Consider the following 14,730-nt stretch of genomic DNA (forward strand, 5'->3'; position numbering starts at 1 on the left):
GGCCGCCGGGCCCCCGCCCCGAGGCGGGGAGGCAGGGTGGCGCCCCCCTGCGCCTCCTGACCCCGGGGCCTGCGCGTCCCGCTCAGCGCCGGCTCCTGCGCCCTTCTCCCGCTCGCCCACTCCCCTGCCACTGACCCAGCCTCGCCTTGCGCCTCTCCCCGGGGATCCCTCACTTCCCTAGGCTTTTTCCTCGCCCCTCGCCTTCTCCATCCTTCCTCCTTATCTCTCTCCGCCACAGCCTCTCCTGTTCCTTTTCTCACTCACTTCACTTGGTTATCTCTCCGTCTCGGCCCTTACCACTCTGCTCTGTTTTCTCTTCCCTGACACCTCGGTTTTCCCTTCTCTCGGCAGGAGGCTCCTGGCTGCCCACACCCTCCTGGTCCAGGCAGGCAAGTTCTTCACTCCCAGTCCTCACGCATTTATTGAGCTCCTGCTTGGTGCCAGGCAGCGTGCTGACTGTGTGCAAGGCTCGAGGTGCTGGGGAATCAGAGAGGGATATGATCCAGAACCCACGTCCGGGACATCACAGCTTAGTGGGGGCAAAGATAATCATGCCTACTACTTAGTGAGCGCTTATTAAGTGCTTCAGACACTGCACAGCACTTCACAACCTTATCAACCATTTCCAATGATAGCTAACACTGATTGGGTGCTTCCTATGTGTCAAGTCTGTTCTGAGCATATTGCATAAACGACCTCATTTAGTTCTTATAATAATGCTATTAGGTGGGCAGATACTATTACTATCCTCACTTTATAGATAAAGGCACTGAGACAAAAAGGTTAAGTAAAGATTGGTGCCAGGACTTGAACCCAGGAAGTCTGATTCCAGAGTCAGAGCCCAGATATGACCAGGAGGTCTGGATTCTGAGTCTGTAGGCTTAATGACTGCAGTGGGAGGTGCTCAGAGAGGTGAAGTAACTGGCCCTTGGTCACATTGCTAATAGATGAAGGAGCCATCATTTGAGTCCAGGTGTTGGGTTCCAAAGGCCAGGGTTTAACTACTCTGCCCTAAGATAAATTCCAGCCTAGGGTAGGAAACGCTGAGGGAGGAGACTGTACCTCCTCTGGGAGCCTAGAGAAGGAAGGAAATGAAGAGGAGATACCTCCAGGGAGGTATCAGAGAGGAGGCAGCTTTCAGGAACCCCATGTCTGGGGTCTTTTCCTTGTCTGGACCCTGCCTTCCATTGGCTTTCCTGTGGGAGGAGCTTTGGACAAGATGCTTGGAGGGGGTGGTGGGGGGCTCCTTCCTGAGAACCTAGCTGGGGAACTGACTCCCTAGCCTTTGGTGGGGAGGTACCCTGGGGAGATGTCTTGTAGGAGGGTTTGGGGTGCTATGGGGGGGCAGGAGTTCTGGGGCACTTGCCGCCTCCACTCTTGCCCTAACATCCTCCCCATACCCATCCTCCTGAATGTTTCCAGGCTCCCATCTTCCCATGGATCTATCCTTGCAATGGTAGTGGAGAGGGGTGAAGGATCACTTCTCTTAATATTCAGCAGACACATGCTGTGTGCAAGGCTCGAGGTGTGTATTCTACAGATGGGGCTACAGAAATACAAAAGGCATAGGCCCTGCTTCATCTGATCCAGTTGTGAGAAAAAGACCCAAGGCAGGGCAGAGGAGGCAGAAGAAAATTAAGCAGACAGAGCCCTAGGGTGGGACAGGATGTTCTTTTGATGTCCAGGATGACCTAGTTGGGTCTGGGGAGAACAAGCTTTCCTGCCCCTTCTCCCTCTCCCAACCCCAGCATGAAGAGGTTCTGGGGATGACCACTTAGAAGGTGAAGGACCACTGTCTGCAGGGCCAGACAGTGTAGTAATGGTGCAAGAGCCTGGACTCTGCAGACGGAAAGAGCCAGGTTCAAATCCAAGTGTATGCTCTCTGAGTGACCTTGGGCAAATACTTAGCCATTCTAACCCTTCACTTCTTTGTTTGTAAAATAGAACCACCTCAGCAGTTATTGTGAGGGGCATACAAGATGGTGCATGGAAAGAAAGCCTCCTGCACAATGCCAGCACATAGTAGATACCTAGGAATGTTAGATTGCCAAGGGATGTGTGACTTTAGGGTAGAAATGTGTGTGTTCTGAAAGCTCCCTCGGACACCTTGGCCCTGGCTCTGGTTTGGGACTCTCAGCGGCAGTTCTGTTCCTTGTACTCCAGCTTACCCCTCACCACCCGCTCTGGGCTTGGCAGGGCTTCTGCACTCCAGGGGAGCTGTGGTTTCAGTCCCTGGCAGGGGGTGTTGGAGTTCCCAGATGGTTGTACAAGGTGCTGGCTCCCTGTGTAGCTGGTCTCCTGTGCTGTTCTTGGCATCCCAGTGCCTGGTCTGGACAGAGTGAGGCATTGTTCCTGCTGCTGCTTATGTAAGAACTACACATGGTCTGAGAGCCAGGGGAGTCTGTACCTGGCAGTTCCAGGGGCTCCGAAGAGCAGAGGGGCCAGGCTAGAAACTTCCTGGAAGAGGAGGATGGGTAGGCTTTACCCGGCAACTTTGCCTTGTGGACCCCTGAGGCGCCCTGACATGGGGCCCATGATGAGATTGAGGAGGGAAGCCCTTCACAGGAAAAGAACCCAGGTGGGGGGCTACACCCTGGGGTAGCTGTTCAAGGACGCTCTCCCCCTGTGGCCAGAGAAAGGAAGAGGCTGCGCTCTGATGTCGTATCCCTTTCTGATGAGGCTGTCCCAGGGCCTAGGCAGCTGGGTGGGACACCTGGCATGCTGGGCATCTGTCCATCTTGGAGCGTGTGCTGTCTGTCCAGGCACACGTTTCCCCCAGCTGATGGAGGGAACCACTTGTTCAAAATGTGTATTCATGGTTTGTTGTGAGCAAAGTTCTACATAGAGAACTCTTAGATTAAACTTGCTACTTATGGGGAATTCCCTGGCAGTCCAGTGGTTAGGACTGCGTGCTAAGATCCCGCAAGCCATGCAGTGCGGCCAAAGAAAAAATTGCTAATTATGTTATCAAATCCTACATTCTTCTACTTTTTTAGTGCCTACTTCAGTGGTTCTCCTTGTGGTCAGGGTTCCCTTGAGGGCCCCCAAGTGCCTTTCAGGGAGTCCGCAAGGTCAAAATTGTACGTAATTTGAAGATCCACTCAAGGTGCAAGATAGACCAATGGATTTTAAGGATTTTACTCTGTTGAGTAAGAAAAGTTTATTGATGTGGATTCAGATTCTACATTACAACCAACATTTAAGGAATTGTCACCTGTCAATTTTTTTGTAGTATCAATTTGATAGGCATAATATCTAAAAAGGCTATTAAAATACTCTTTTCCAATTACATTTCTCTGTAAAGCCAACTTTTCTCCATATTGTCAACCAAAACAACATGTAACAACAGATTGAATGCAGGAGATATAAGAATCTGACTGTCTTCTATTAAACTAGACATGAAAGAGATTGCAAAAGTGTAAGACAGGGCTTCCCTGGTGGCACAGTGGTTAAGAATCCACCTGCCAGTGCAGGGGACACGGGTTCGAGCCCTGCTCCAGGAAGATCCCACATGCTGCGGAGCAACTAAGCCCATGCGCCACAACTACTGAGCCTGCACTCTAGATCCTGTGAGCCACAACTACTGAGCCCGTGTGCCACAACTACTGAAGCCCGCGCGCCTAGAGCCTGTGCTCCACAACAAGAGAAGCCACCGCAGTGAGAAGCCCGCGCACCGCAACTAGAGAAGGCCTGCCCAGCAACGAAGATCCAACACAGCCAAAAAAAAAAAGTGAAACAGTGCTACTCTTCTCACTAAATTTTTTTGTTTTGTAAAATGTAATTACTTTTCACAAAAATTTATTTATGTTGACATATAATGGGATTATTACGGTTATTTGAAATGAATTAATATATAAATTTTTTCTGTTTTCATTTTAACCATTGTAGATGTTGATATAAATGGTAGATATCTATATAAACAAAAGTTCTTTGATTTAATCTAAAACCTCAATAATTTTTAAGAGTGTAAAGAGGTCCTGAGACCAAAAAGTTTAAGAACCACTGGCTTACTTCCTCTGTTCATTTCTGATAGAGGTGTATAAAATCTATACACCTTTGTGGGGTTTGCTAATTTTTCCTTTTCTTTTTTTTTTCTTTTGATTCAATTTTGCTTTATATACTTTGAAGCTGTGTTGTTAGGAGCATAAAGTTTCTTTTTTTAAAAAAAAATATTTATTTATTTTTGGCTGCGTTGGGTCTTCGCTGCTGCTTGCGGGCTTTCTCTAGTTGCCGTGAGCGGGGGCTACTTGGCTACGCTTTGTTGCGGTGCGCAGGCTTCTCACTGCGGTGGCTTCTCTTGTTGCAGAGCACAGGCTCTAGGTGTGTGGGCTTCAGTAGTTGTGGCGCACGGACTTAGTTGCTCCGCAGCATGTGGGATCTTCTTGGACCAGAGATCAAACCCGTGTCCCCTGCACTGGCAGGCGGATTCTTAACCACTGCGCCACCAGGGAAGTCCCTGGAGCATAAAGTTTTGTGATTATTGTATGTTCTGTTTGGATTGTAATTTTTATCTGTATGAAATAGCCTTCTTTGTTCCTTTTAATCTTTAGTCTTGGGAAAAATAATTCCATGAACTAACATTTAGCTAATGCCTGCTATGGGCCAGGCATACACGAGTAAGAGTCTCAGTCCCAGCCCATGTGGAGGACGCAGACACACAAAGGCAGTGAAGTGTAGTGGGAGGAGCCAGGGCTTTGAGTCAGCCTGACTGGTGGTGAATTCTGACCACATCCTAGTTGTGTGTCTTTGGACACATGTCTATTGAACTTTAGACCTGCGTTTATTCATTTGTAAAATGTGGTTAGTAACGTTTATTTACTAGGTGGTAGTGAAGATTTACTGGATAAAGGATGAGAGAAGCACCTGGCAGAGTGCCTGGCTTACAGTAGCTCTGTGATCAGAGCTATAACAGAGCCAGGAGCCAAGAGATCTGCCCCATTCATGCCTCTACAAAGCCTCTGGGAGAGGCAGTGTGTAGCAGTGGGGAGTGCACCATGCTTGGATTCTGAAGATCTGAGTTGTATGTTTTCAACTTAATAGCAAGTCCTTCCCACACCCTGAGTCTCAGTTTACTCATCTGCGGACATGAGGAGGAATGCAGTCTCTGCCCTGCGTTCTCCATGGGGCTGTCTTGAGGATAGTGAAGAGGAAGGGGGCTGGGATGATGATGGAGGTGAGGCTGTGAGGAGCCTTGGCTTGAGGTGGGACCTCTTCCATCCCTGGCTGTGAGGAGGTCCTGCCAGCACAGGCTTGCCTGCCTCCTGGAGGGCTGGGATGCCCGAAGAGGTGAGAAAGAATCTTGTCCTTGTTCCAGAGCCTCCTGGAAGTATCTGCCTTTTACAGTCTCAGTGTTTCTCTGCTGGGACACCTGTTTTCATAGCAGCTGCTGCTGAGCGCTCAGCAAAGAGCGCAGGGTGAGTGGTCTGTGAAGTTAAGAGAACTATCAGTGCTAGCAGGGAACCACTTCTATTGTCCCCCAGCATCCTCCCATCCCCCACCACTTTCTGTAAGAGGAAACTAGAACTTGACCTTCCTGACTTCCAGTCCAGTGCTCTTCCTACCACACCTACAGCACTGCTTTACTTTCCAGCATTTTGGTTTTGTCGATTGCAAAGTCACCATCTGTCCCATAGGCCCCCAGCTGCGCCGAGCCTTCCTGCTGCACAACCTGTGCTGTGGGCAGCAGTTCAAGAAGACCTGTTCAGGATCTCTGGGTGCCCTGGTGGCAGTGGGGGCCTGGTCCTGGAGGGGCTGGGCTCACTGTCACTGAATCGAGTGGCTAGGGAGGTGACGTAGTCCTTCCTTCTATGAGCCCAGGCACCAGCAGGCTCTCCATTTGTCCTGGATCTCATGTAGCTCTGCAAAAACAGCAGAGGCCAGTCTTGTCTTGGGCCTGCGCCTTGGTCTAGTCTAAGAATGACTGTCTGAAGTACAAAAGGAAGTGGGGTGGAGGGTGGGCACGGCTGGTAGTCTCTGGACAGGGCTGGGATGGAGAGAAGGCTGAGAAATGCTCTCCTCTTCTCTCTGGGTCCCCAGCACACCTGGGAGCCCTGAGCTGTGGCTGGTGGGCAGCCCAGCTAGAAGCACATCAGAGAGTTAGCCAAATGTTTGGGTTAAGACCACAAACCCTGGGGACTTCCCTGGCAGTCCAGTGGTTAAGACGCCGTGCTTCCACTGCAGGGGACACAGGTTCGATCCCTGGTTGGGGAACTAAGATCCCGGATGCTGTTGGCATGTTCAAATATTTAAAAAAAGGAGGAAGAAGAAGAAGAAAAAAAGGACCACGAACTCTGGAGCAAGACTGGATTCTAATTTCCTCAATGCTACTTGACCTTGGGCGAGTTATTTAACCTGTCTGTGCTTCAGTTTCCTCATCTGTAAAGTGAGGATAATAACAATAGTGCCTTACAGGGTTATTGGGAGGATTAGAGTTCATTTAAAAAGTGCTTGGAATGGTGCACAGAGGAGAGCTTTCTGTATAATTGTTAGTTAAAACTATTGAACATCGGTATGACAATGGTCTTTAGAGACTGTCACCAGATTCTGTGGCTCCTTGCTCCTACATTTCTCGTAAATACACCTGTGCTGTCCCTTTCTCACTGTTGTTCCTCCTCAATGCTGTCCTTCCTCACTGCTTGGGGCTGCCTTCTGGTCTTGTTTTCCACTCTGCAGGAGTGAATCATTTCAAACTGCAAACACGGTAGCCTCACCTTTCAGCTCGAGACCCTCAGTTGCTCTGATTGCTTTTAGCATAAATTTCCTCCCAAGGCTCCAGGTAGGCCAGGCTTTCTGGCTGGGTGCACTCGTAGAACCCCAGACCTCCCTGTGCAGCCCTCATCTCCTGTTCATCATCTCACTAGGTTGATTTTTTTCAATTTCTGGCTTCCCAGTAGGCTGAGGGTTCCACAGAGGCAAGGCCTGTCTTGTCCATCTCCGTTCCTCTGGCTCCTAGAATACTGCCAGTCACGTAGTAGATGCTCAATACATGTTGCGTGAGTGAATGACTGACTGGACAGATGAATGCTTGGTGGAAGGAGGTGGCAGGAGAAAGGAGTCTTTGGAGCCAGATGGGCTCAGGTGGGAGCCAGCTTCCTTTAACCTTTCTTGGTCTCTGTTGGAATTCTTGGGAGGCCCAGGGAAGATCCGGAGGGCTATAGGGTGACTGTGGGGAGAGCTGGTGAGGACTGAGCGGAGTAAGTGGGGTAGCATGAGATGCTTGCTGAGGGACTTGGGGTGATGGACAAGCCCCCTAAGCTCATGTAGACTTCCCTTGCTCCCTCCTTCCCCCTACTCTCTTGAACACTTGTTTAGGGCATCCTAGGTGCCTGGCATAATGCTCTGTGCTTTCCCATATATTACCTCATTTAATTATTCCAATAGCACTATGAGGGAGGCATTATCATCCTCATTTAATATGAGAAAATTGAGACTCAGAGAAGTTTAGTAACTTGCCCAGAGTCACACAGCCAAAAAGCAGAGCCAGGACTTGAACCCAGGATTTCCCCCTGTGGCTTGTGGATTCCTGTCCACATGTGAGAATGTCTGGAGGGAGTTCTACACTGTCTAGCACTGACCCAAACTGCCTTGCAGGGGAAGGGGAGCCCTGGGGCCAGAGCAGAAACTTCAGTGGGACTCAGGTAATGAGGCTGCAGCAGGTTTGGCCCTGGTTGCCTGGGCCACTGCCCTCAGGGAGTATGAGGTCTAGAGGGGCAGCCAGCCGATGAACAAACACACAAGTATCTTCTAATCACAACTAGAGTGCGTTCCTAGTTGGGGGGGGGGGGGGGGGGGGTGCCCCAAAGCCTCTTGGTGGAGAAGATAATGAGCCCTGAATGTAGTCAAAGGAACCCATGATTAGTCAAAGGAACCTATGATTTGCCTTTACTGCTTATGTGGGAACTTGGGTAAGACACAGCTCCTGGTGCCTCAGTTTCCCCATCTGCAAAATGGGGACTTTCCTTTTGTAGATTTGTTGGTAAGATTAAATAAGTACCTGAAGATGCGTAAAACTGCTCTAGTGTGAGTGCTGAAAGAGTTTTGTGCAATCACAGGAGGCAGGTGGTGCACGGCTCCCACTCTCAGCCCTGGCTGTGGCTGCATGGGGCCCTTGGGACCCCAGATTTATAAAATGTTTCAGCTGAAAGCTATTCTCTATTCTGCTGGTTCCTGACCACCCAGGGTCTGGGAAGGAGCTACTAAAGCTTCATAAGCTATTCACCATCTTTCCCCAAATCAACATAGAATGGTGCATTTGCCCGTAAATAAAAGAGCAGATTTCTTTGCTTTTGACTGGAATTACATGCTCTCAGGATGGAACTCCTCTCATGCTGAACAGAAGTCAATTGGCAGTCCACGCCTCTTTGATTCATTTAAAAATCAGAGGCTGGGAGAGGGAAGTGAGTGGCCCTGTAAGGGGAACTATAGGTCAGAGAGGCCCCAGGGACCTTTGTGCTCCAAGTGCAAGGGAGAAAGTCAGGAAGCCCCCAGGAGGTCCTGGAGGGCAGGCTGTGGAGGGGAAACCCAGGGCAGGAGTGGCTGGGGTGAGGGCCGGCTGTTGGGGGAACCCTGGGCAAACAATGGCCTCATTAAGGAGAGGGTACGGGTGGGGAGAAGCCGGGCAGGGCCCTGGCCAGTGAATCTCCTCTCCCCCACTCTAGCCAATGGAGCAATTGTCCTCTGCTGTGAGGGAGCTGGGGCCTTGGCCTGGGAACTGCCGGGCGCTTGCCCCGAGGGCCGCCGACGTGGTCACAGCTTCTTTGCCTGGCCCCAGAATGGGTCTTCTGTGCTCGGACGCTGAGGGTTCCAGCTCTAGTGGGGCTACCTGGTCCTTGTTCTTCCAGCTGGTGGCAGTTCAGGGCATGAGTGCCCACACGAGGCTCTCTGGAAGGGGCCCCTACTTCTGTCCTGCCCACTTCTGGGTAACTGAGGCCCCAGTTAGGTTTGTCTGAGACCTGGGCTCAGCCCGCCTCTTTTGGTTCTCCAGTTCCCCACTCATCCGCTGTGCTGTGGCCTTGGATGGTCACTCGATGTCTTGGCTCTCAGTTGTTTCAGCTGTAAAGCAGGGGGAGTTGGGCTAGAAGTGCTTCTCAGCTGGATGGATAGGCTGCCCCTGCCTGGGTTTGATCATCAGGACCGTTGGGGCTGCTGCTGGCATTTACTGGGCAGGGACCAAGGATGCTAACTTCCTGTATCGTCCAGCCCAGCCCTGCACGACCAAGGGTTGTCCTGCCCCAAAGGCCGGCAGAGCCCCTGTGAAGCACTCATGGATCAACACTTTTCACCAATGGTGTTTTTAAAGTAAGGAGATCCTGTTTTCAAATAATGTGGCTTGTGGGAACTCAACAGATAAGACAGATGAGAGGGGTCGAGTGTGGTAAGGGCTAGGGTGGGCCAGAGCCCTACCCACCAAGCATTCCCGTCCCCAACAGTGGCCCCTGTCCAGTATGAACTCTCTCCAGGGGTGCATGCAGCCGACTGGGCCCTATTTGGCTGTTCTGATTGGTCAGACCTCTGTTCTGATTGGTTGGTGGCTACCCTCATTGGTCATCTTCTGAAATCAGTCAGTGTCTGCATTGTGCCACCTGTTACTCCTCACCCCTGCATATGCCCCATGGTGTTTTGTTTTTGTCTAATGGTTGGAAGTATGATGGGCAGATGAGGTTTGGGGTTGACTTCCTGTGCCTGTGAATTGTCCCTGGCCTCCTGGACCTACCTCGACTAAGCCGGCTGACGTGGGCTGTCACAGGACACACCCCAGAGCCAGGAGGGGAGAGACGTTCCCAAATTTGCAGTGTGAGGCCATCAGCTTGGAAGCTGGTTAAAATACCCATTCAGATTGCTGGGCCACCTGCAGATTCCAGTTCAGCATATGTCACTCTCAGGTGGTTCTGATGCAGTGGGCTGGGGACCAAGATGAGAAATGCTGGCCTCGGAGGGGGCCGTGCCCGCTCCCCACTTCCACCCCTCGTCCTGTTCATGGTTGCAGCCACTCTCCAAGGCTCATGGACCTCCTTGAGGCTAAAATGAGGACTCTTTCCCTTCTGGAAGCTCCACACGACCTGCCTCCTCTGCCTGGGGATGTGGTTAGTTGGCTTCCTGTCCTTCTTACCTTCCCCACACCCGGCTCAGGGCTCTGATTAATGAACAGTGCTAGCAGACATTTGTATGTCCAGGCATGGTGCTAAGTTCTTATCATCTCATTTAAATCTCTCAGCAATGCTGAGAGGTAGATGTCATTATCATCCCTGTTTACAGATGAGAAGTCAGAGGTGATTGAGGAACTTGTCCAAGGTCACACAGCTGGGAATCTTCCAGATGGACCTGACTCTACTGCACATATTTTGAGTACAGGCAGGGCAGCCATCTGCGATTTCATAATCACCCTTCAGTGAGTCTGACCCATGCCAGCACCATTGCCATTATTAGTAATATTATTGATGAGGATTTTAATCTTAAGACTTCCCCAGGTTCATGTTTAGGGTGAGATCTTCCTAAGGACAGTGGTTGAGAGCTGCCTGGGTCCTGGTGAAGATAAGTCATCTTTATAGGGTGTTTGGGAGTCACATCTGTTATCTTGCTTCATCCTTACAGCAACTGAGGGAGACACACAGTCAGTCCTCATTTTACAGGTGAAGAAATTGAGGCTCAGAGAGGTTAAGTATCTCACTCAAGGTCATCCAGGCAGTAAGCGATGGAGCTGGAATTGAACAAAGCTCTGACTCTCCCAACCTTCCATGCTTTTCCACTGCCCCACGAGTCTGAATTATGCCAAGGCCAGGAAAACTTTCAGGCCTTTTTAGCCCCCCTTGAAGGGCTCTGAAGACAGCTCAGGGTCCACTAGAGACAAAGGTCTGTGCCCTGTTGACCTAGTTATGTGGCCAGGCAACTTGGGGTCAGGGAAAGGTGCATTCTTTCCCCTCCACTCACATTACCCAGCCTTTGGCTTCCTGGAGTTTTTGTTAAAATTCCAAATCACTTGGCACTAAGTTCTCTTCCCCACAGTTTTTGCAAACAGGAACCAAGCACCCTTCAACTTCCAGACTGCACACTTTCACACCCTCGCCTGCTTTAAACTGGTGCCAAGTCCCCTTCAGGAGAAAGCAGATATGTGAGCAGGACAGCCAGACGGCCAGAGAGTTTGGTTGTTACTTCCTGGGCCCGTCTCTGAGGGGGGCAGAAAGGACCCCAGAGGCCCACAGACCCCAGTGTGGGTCTTTGGCCTGCCACTCCCTGTGCAGCCTTGGGCTTGTACCTCCCTTCTCTGGGTCCCAATCTCCCCATGTCTTAAAAAAAAATGCCATCCTGGTGAGAGGGTCAGATGAGATAATGTATGTAAAGAGGTTTTATCACTATTATATTTGATTACCTGAAGGTCAACCTTGTTAAAAAAACTCTCTGCAGTGATGGACGTGTTCTGTACCTGTGCCCTCTAATCCTGGAGCCACTAGCCACATGTGGCTACTGAGCTTTTAAAATGTGGCTAGTGCTACTAAGGAACCAAATTTTAAATTAAATTATTATTATTATTTGTAGTGAGATGAAATTCACATAACAGGAAATTAACCATTTTAAAGTGAATATTTCTGTGGCATGATGTTAGGCAACCACCACCTCTATCTAGTTCTAAAAATTTTCATCACCCCAAAAGGAAACTCTGTCCACATTAAGCAGTTTCTCCCCGTTCCCCTTGCCCGCAGCCCCTGGAAGCCACGCAGCTTCTTTCTGTCTCTGTGGATTTGCCTCTTCTGGACATTTCATAGGAATGCGGTCGTACAGTATATGACTTTCCGTGCCTGGCCTCTTAACAGAATGTTTTTGAAGTTCATCCATGTTGTACCATGAATCAGTACTGCAGTCCTTTTCATGGCTAAATAATATTAATTTTAGTTAATTGAAATTTAAATAGGCCCATGTGGCTGGTGGCTACTGGACTGGACAACCAGGAACCTCTGGAGCCCTTCTGGGTAACTGAGGAAACAGAACCTCCAAGTGTCTGCTGGTAGCTGAGGGGATCCTAGAGGAAAGTGGAAGGAACCTGGAAGATGAAAAGGCTGAGAAGGGTGCCCCAGGTTCCCCAAAGGAGCCCAAAACTGTGGCTGATGTCTGGCGTGCTTGGTGTGTTATGTAAGTTAACTCATTCCATCCTAGCAGCATCTTTTGACATGGGTCTGACTTACCATCATCCCTGTTTTATAGAGGGGAAGACTGAGGCTCAGAGGGATTAAGTCACTTGCCCAAGGTCACACAGCTGGTAAGTGAGAAGAGATGGGTCTATGAACCTGGGTCTGGTCCCTTCCCAGGGCCCATGATCTTCACCACTAGGCTACACAGTCTTTTGACCCTGATCTTGGGAGCTGCCCAGGTGAAGGCAGATCCAGGACTCCAGCTGCACCTGCACAGACCTGCACACCTTGAGGCAGGGCTTTCTAGGCAGGGCCATCCCATGTCAGCCTTCCTGAGCTAAGAACTGCTTGGGACCTGGGTCCCTGCCTCCTTGGGAGTCAGGAAGGGGTGGCTGACGGGACAGAAGAGGATAAGGTGTAGCCTCCCTCAATTCCCCATTGCTTATCAATGAGTAACCTGGCCTGTCAGGGCTCTCCCTGTCCTCTTTGGGCCCTCTTGGGCCCTCCTTGATCTGGGAAGGAGACTCTGTTAATTACAGACCCAGAGTAAACAGGGCTGGGATAAATAGCAGATAGCTTTCCTGGCTGTGCTGCCCTTTGCCCTTTGGGAAGGGGCAGTGGGAAGAGGCAGAGAGTGAAGGGGAAGGAGTGGTCCTAGGAATGTCTTTGGAGTGGGGGAGGGAAGACTGGCTTCCTGGGGCCCCAAAGAGTCAATCTGTATGTCCTTCTGGAAAGAAAGCCCTCTGCTGGCCTCCCTGTTTGCTGTGCTCTGTCAGAGAGCTGGGCAGTGGGAAGAGGCAGAGAGTGAAGGGGAAGGAGTGGTCCTAGGAATGTCTTTGGAGTGGGGGAGGGAAGACTGGCTTCCTGGGGCCCCAAAGAGTCAATCTGTATGTCCTTCTGGAAAGAAAGCCCTCTGCTGGCCTCCCTGTTTGCTGTGCTCTGTCAGAGAGCTGGCCAGTGAGACTCTGACGTTCATCTCTTGTCATCCATCCCCTTGTCGACCCCCCAGCCATCGGTCTTTTCATCCTCGCTTTCAATATCCTTCCATCCTTCCTTTCTTCCCTTCATCCATTGTCCCCGTATCCGTTTTTCTTTCCTCTTTCTCATTTAATTCATCCATTCTTCCCTTATTCTGTCTGTTCATCTGAAAGTCCCTTCTTCCTGCCCTCCGTCTCTCACTAATCTTCATATCTTTTCTTACCCTTTTATAGTGACCATGTGTTTCTTGAGAAAACTAGGGAGGAGTTTGCGGGGAGTCCTTTGAGTCATGGGCTTCTGAGTCGGGACCCCTGTGTGGCTCTGGTGGAGTTAGCTGCCTGACTTCACACACGCTGGCCATGTGCTCAAGGTTAGATGGAGTCTCTCTTTCTCCGAGGGAGGATGGAACCTTGTTCCTTCAGCCTAGGGACCACATAACTGATTCTCCAAGGGGGGACACTTGGAGAGTGAAAGGGGGTGGTACTAACAGTCGCACCCGGGCAATGGAGTGACCTGGCACTGTCCTGGGCACAGCAGAACATCTGGTCCCCCTTCCTCAGTCCTAGCAGGAGGGCCTGTGCTCAGACAGCCTTTCTCTCCCAAAGCTGAGCCTGGATTTGGGCTTGGTTCTGTCAGTAGCAACTTGTATCAGCATGAACCCCTTGGTCAGAGTTTGGTGTCTGACCCCATCTGGGAACCCACACTCAGTATGACACGGAACAGTCCTGGCAGGGCTTTCCAGAAGTTGTTTCATGCTGACAATGCAGATATTATCATACCCCTTTACAGATGAGGAAATTGAGGCTGAGGATGAATCGATTATCTAAAGCCTCACAGCTGGATCCATAAATCCCTCAACCCACTCCCAGTTCACTCAATAAAATAATGTCGGACCTACAACCCTGTTTCCAACCCCCAAACCTGTGCCCATTTTATAGATGGGGCACCTGAGGCTGGAGTGGGGAAGGTGACTTCCTAGTTAGTCTGTGGGCTGTGCGGTGGTGGAGACTGGCAGTTTAACCGAAGGGCAGGCATGGGCCCAAGGACTCCAGGAACTAACAACAGCAGAATGTAACAGTGGCTACCATTTATTGAGCCCCCATTGAGTGCCAGGCCCAGTCTTGGGTGCTTTGTGGTGACTCAGCCAGTTCAGGTGGGTGAGCAAGATGGCAGCTGGAGAACAGACCCCCTTAGTCCCCTTTCTCCCTGCTCCCCGCCCTCCTGCAGAGCTCTTGGGTTGATCTGGGGGCAGGATGTGTCCTCCCAGGGTCCAGGCCACCACCCATTAATCCCTAACTTGCTGCAGCTGGGAGATAAGATAGCACCAGCCCATTAATCAAGGCTGCCTGGCAGGGACAGTGGGGGTGGGGTGAGGACAGCACCACCTCACAGGTGGAGATAAGCCCCCTTCTACCCTCAGGGGCCGGGAGTAGTGGAGGATGCTGAGAAGTTTGGCCTCAAGTTCCAATCCCTGGTATCTGGGCATGTGGGTGGAGACTACACTGGGTATGGGGGCAGGTAACGCTGGGAAAGGCAGCCCCGGGGTGCAGGCTGGGTTGAGAGGAGCCAGGAGACCTGGGTTCCAGCCTCAGTGCCCACCCCTCCCCCACCCCCCCATACCCCGCCTCCC

General features: G+C 50.9%; 2 protein-coding genes across 2 annotated transcripts in view; one reads left to right on the forward strand and one right to left on the reverse strand.

Annotated features, from left to right (window-relative positions):
* The window catches only part of ZFYVE27 (zinc finger FYVE-type containing 27), a 76,541-nt gene that overhangs the window by 30,621 nt on the left and 31,190 nt on the right, over positions 1–14,730 (forward strand). The gene's annotated exons all lie outside the window — the stretch shown is intronic.
* The window catches only part of SFRP5 (secreted frizzled related protein 5), a 39,528-nt gene that overhangs the window by 5,458 nt on the left and 19,340 nt on the right, over positions 1–14,730 (reverse strand). Inside the window, exons 2-4 of the mRNA XM_024734976.1 lie at positions 5,762–5,858; positions 5,584–5,673; positions 298–477 (exon numbers count right to left, since the gene is read on the reverse strand). Of these exons, the coding sequence (XP_024590744.1) occupies positions 298–477; positions 5,584–5,673; positions 5,762–5,858 (367 nt within the window). The remainder of the gene's footprint in view (positions 1–297; positions 478–5,583; positions 5,674–5,761; positions 5,859–14,730) is intronic.

This window comes from Neophocaena asiaeorientalis, unplaced genomic scaffold, assembly GCF_003031525.2.
Source record: "Neophocaena asiaeorientalis asiaeorientalis breed wild unplaced genomic scaffold, Neophocaena_asiaeorientalis_V1.1 scaffold240, whole genome shotgun sequence".
NCBI classification, from domain to species: Eukaryota; Metazoa; Chordata; class Mammalia; order Artiodactyla; family Phocoenidae; genus Neophocaena; species Neophocaena asiaeorientalis.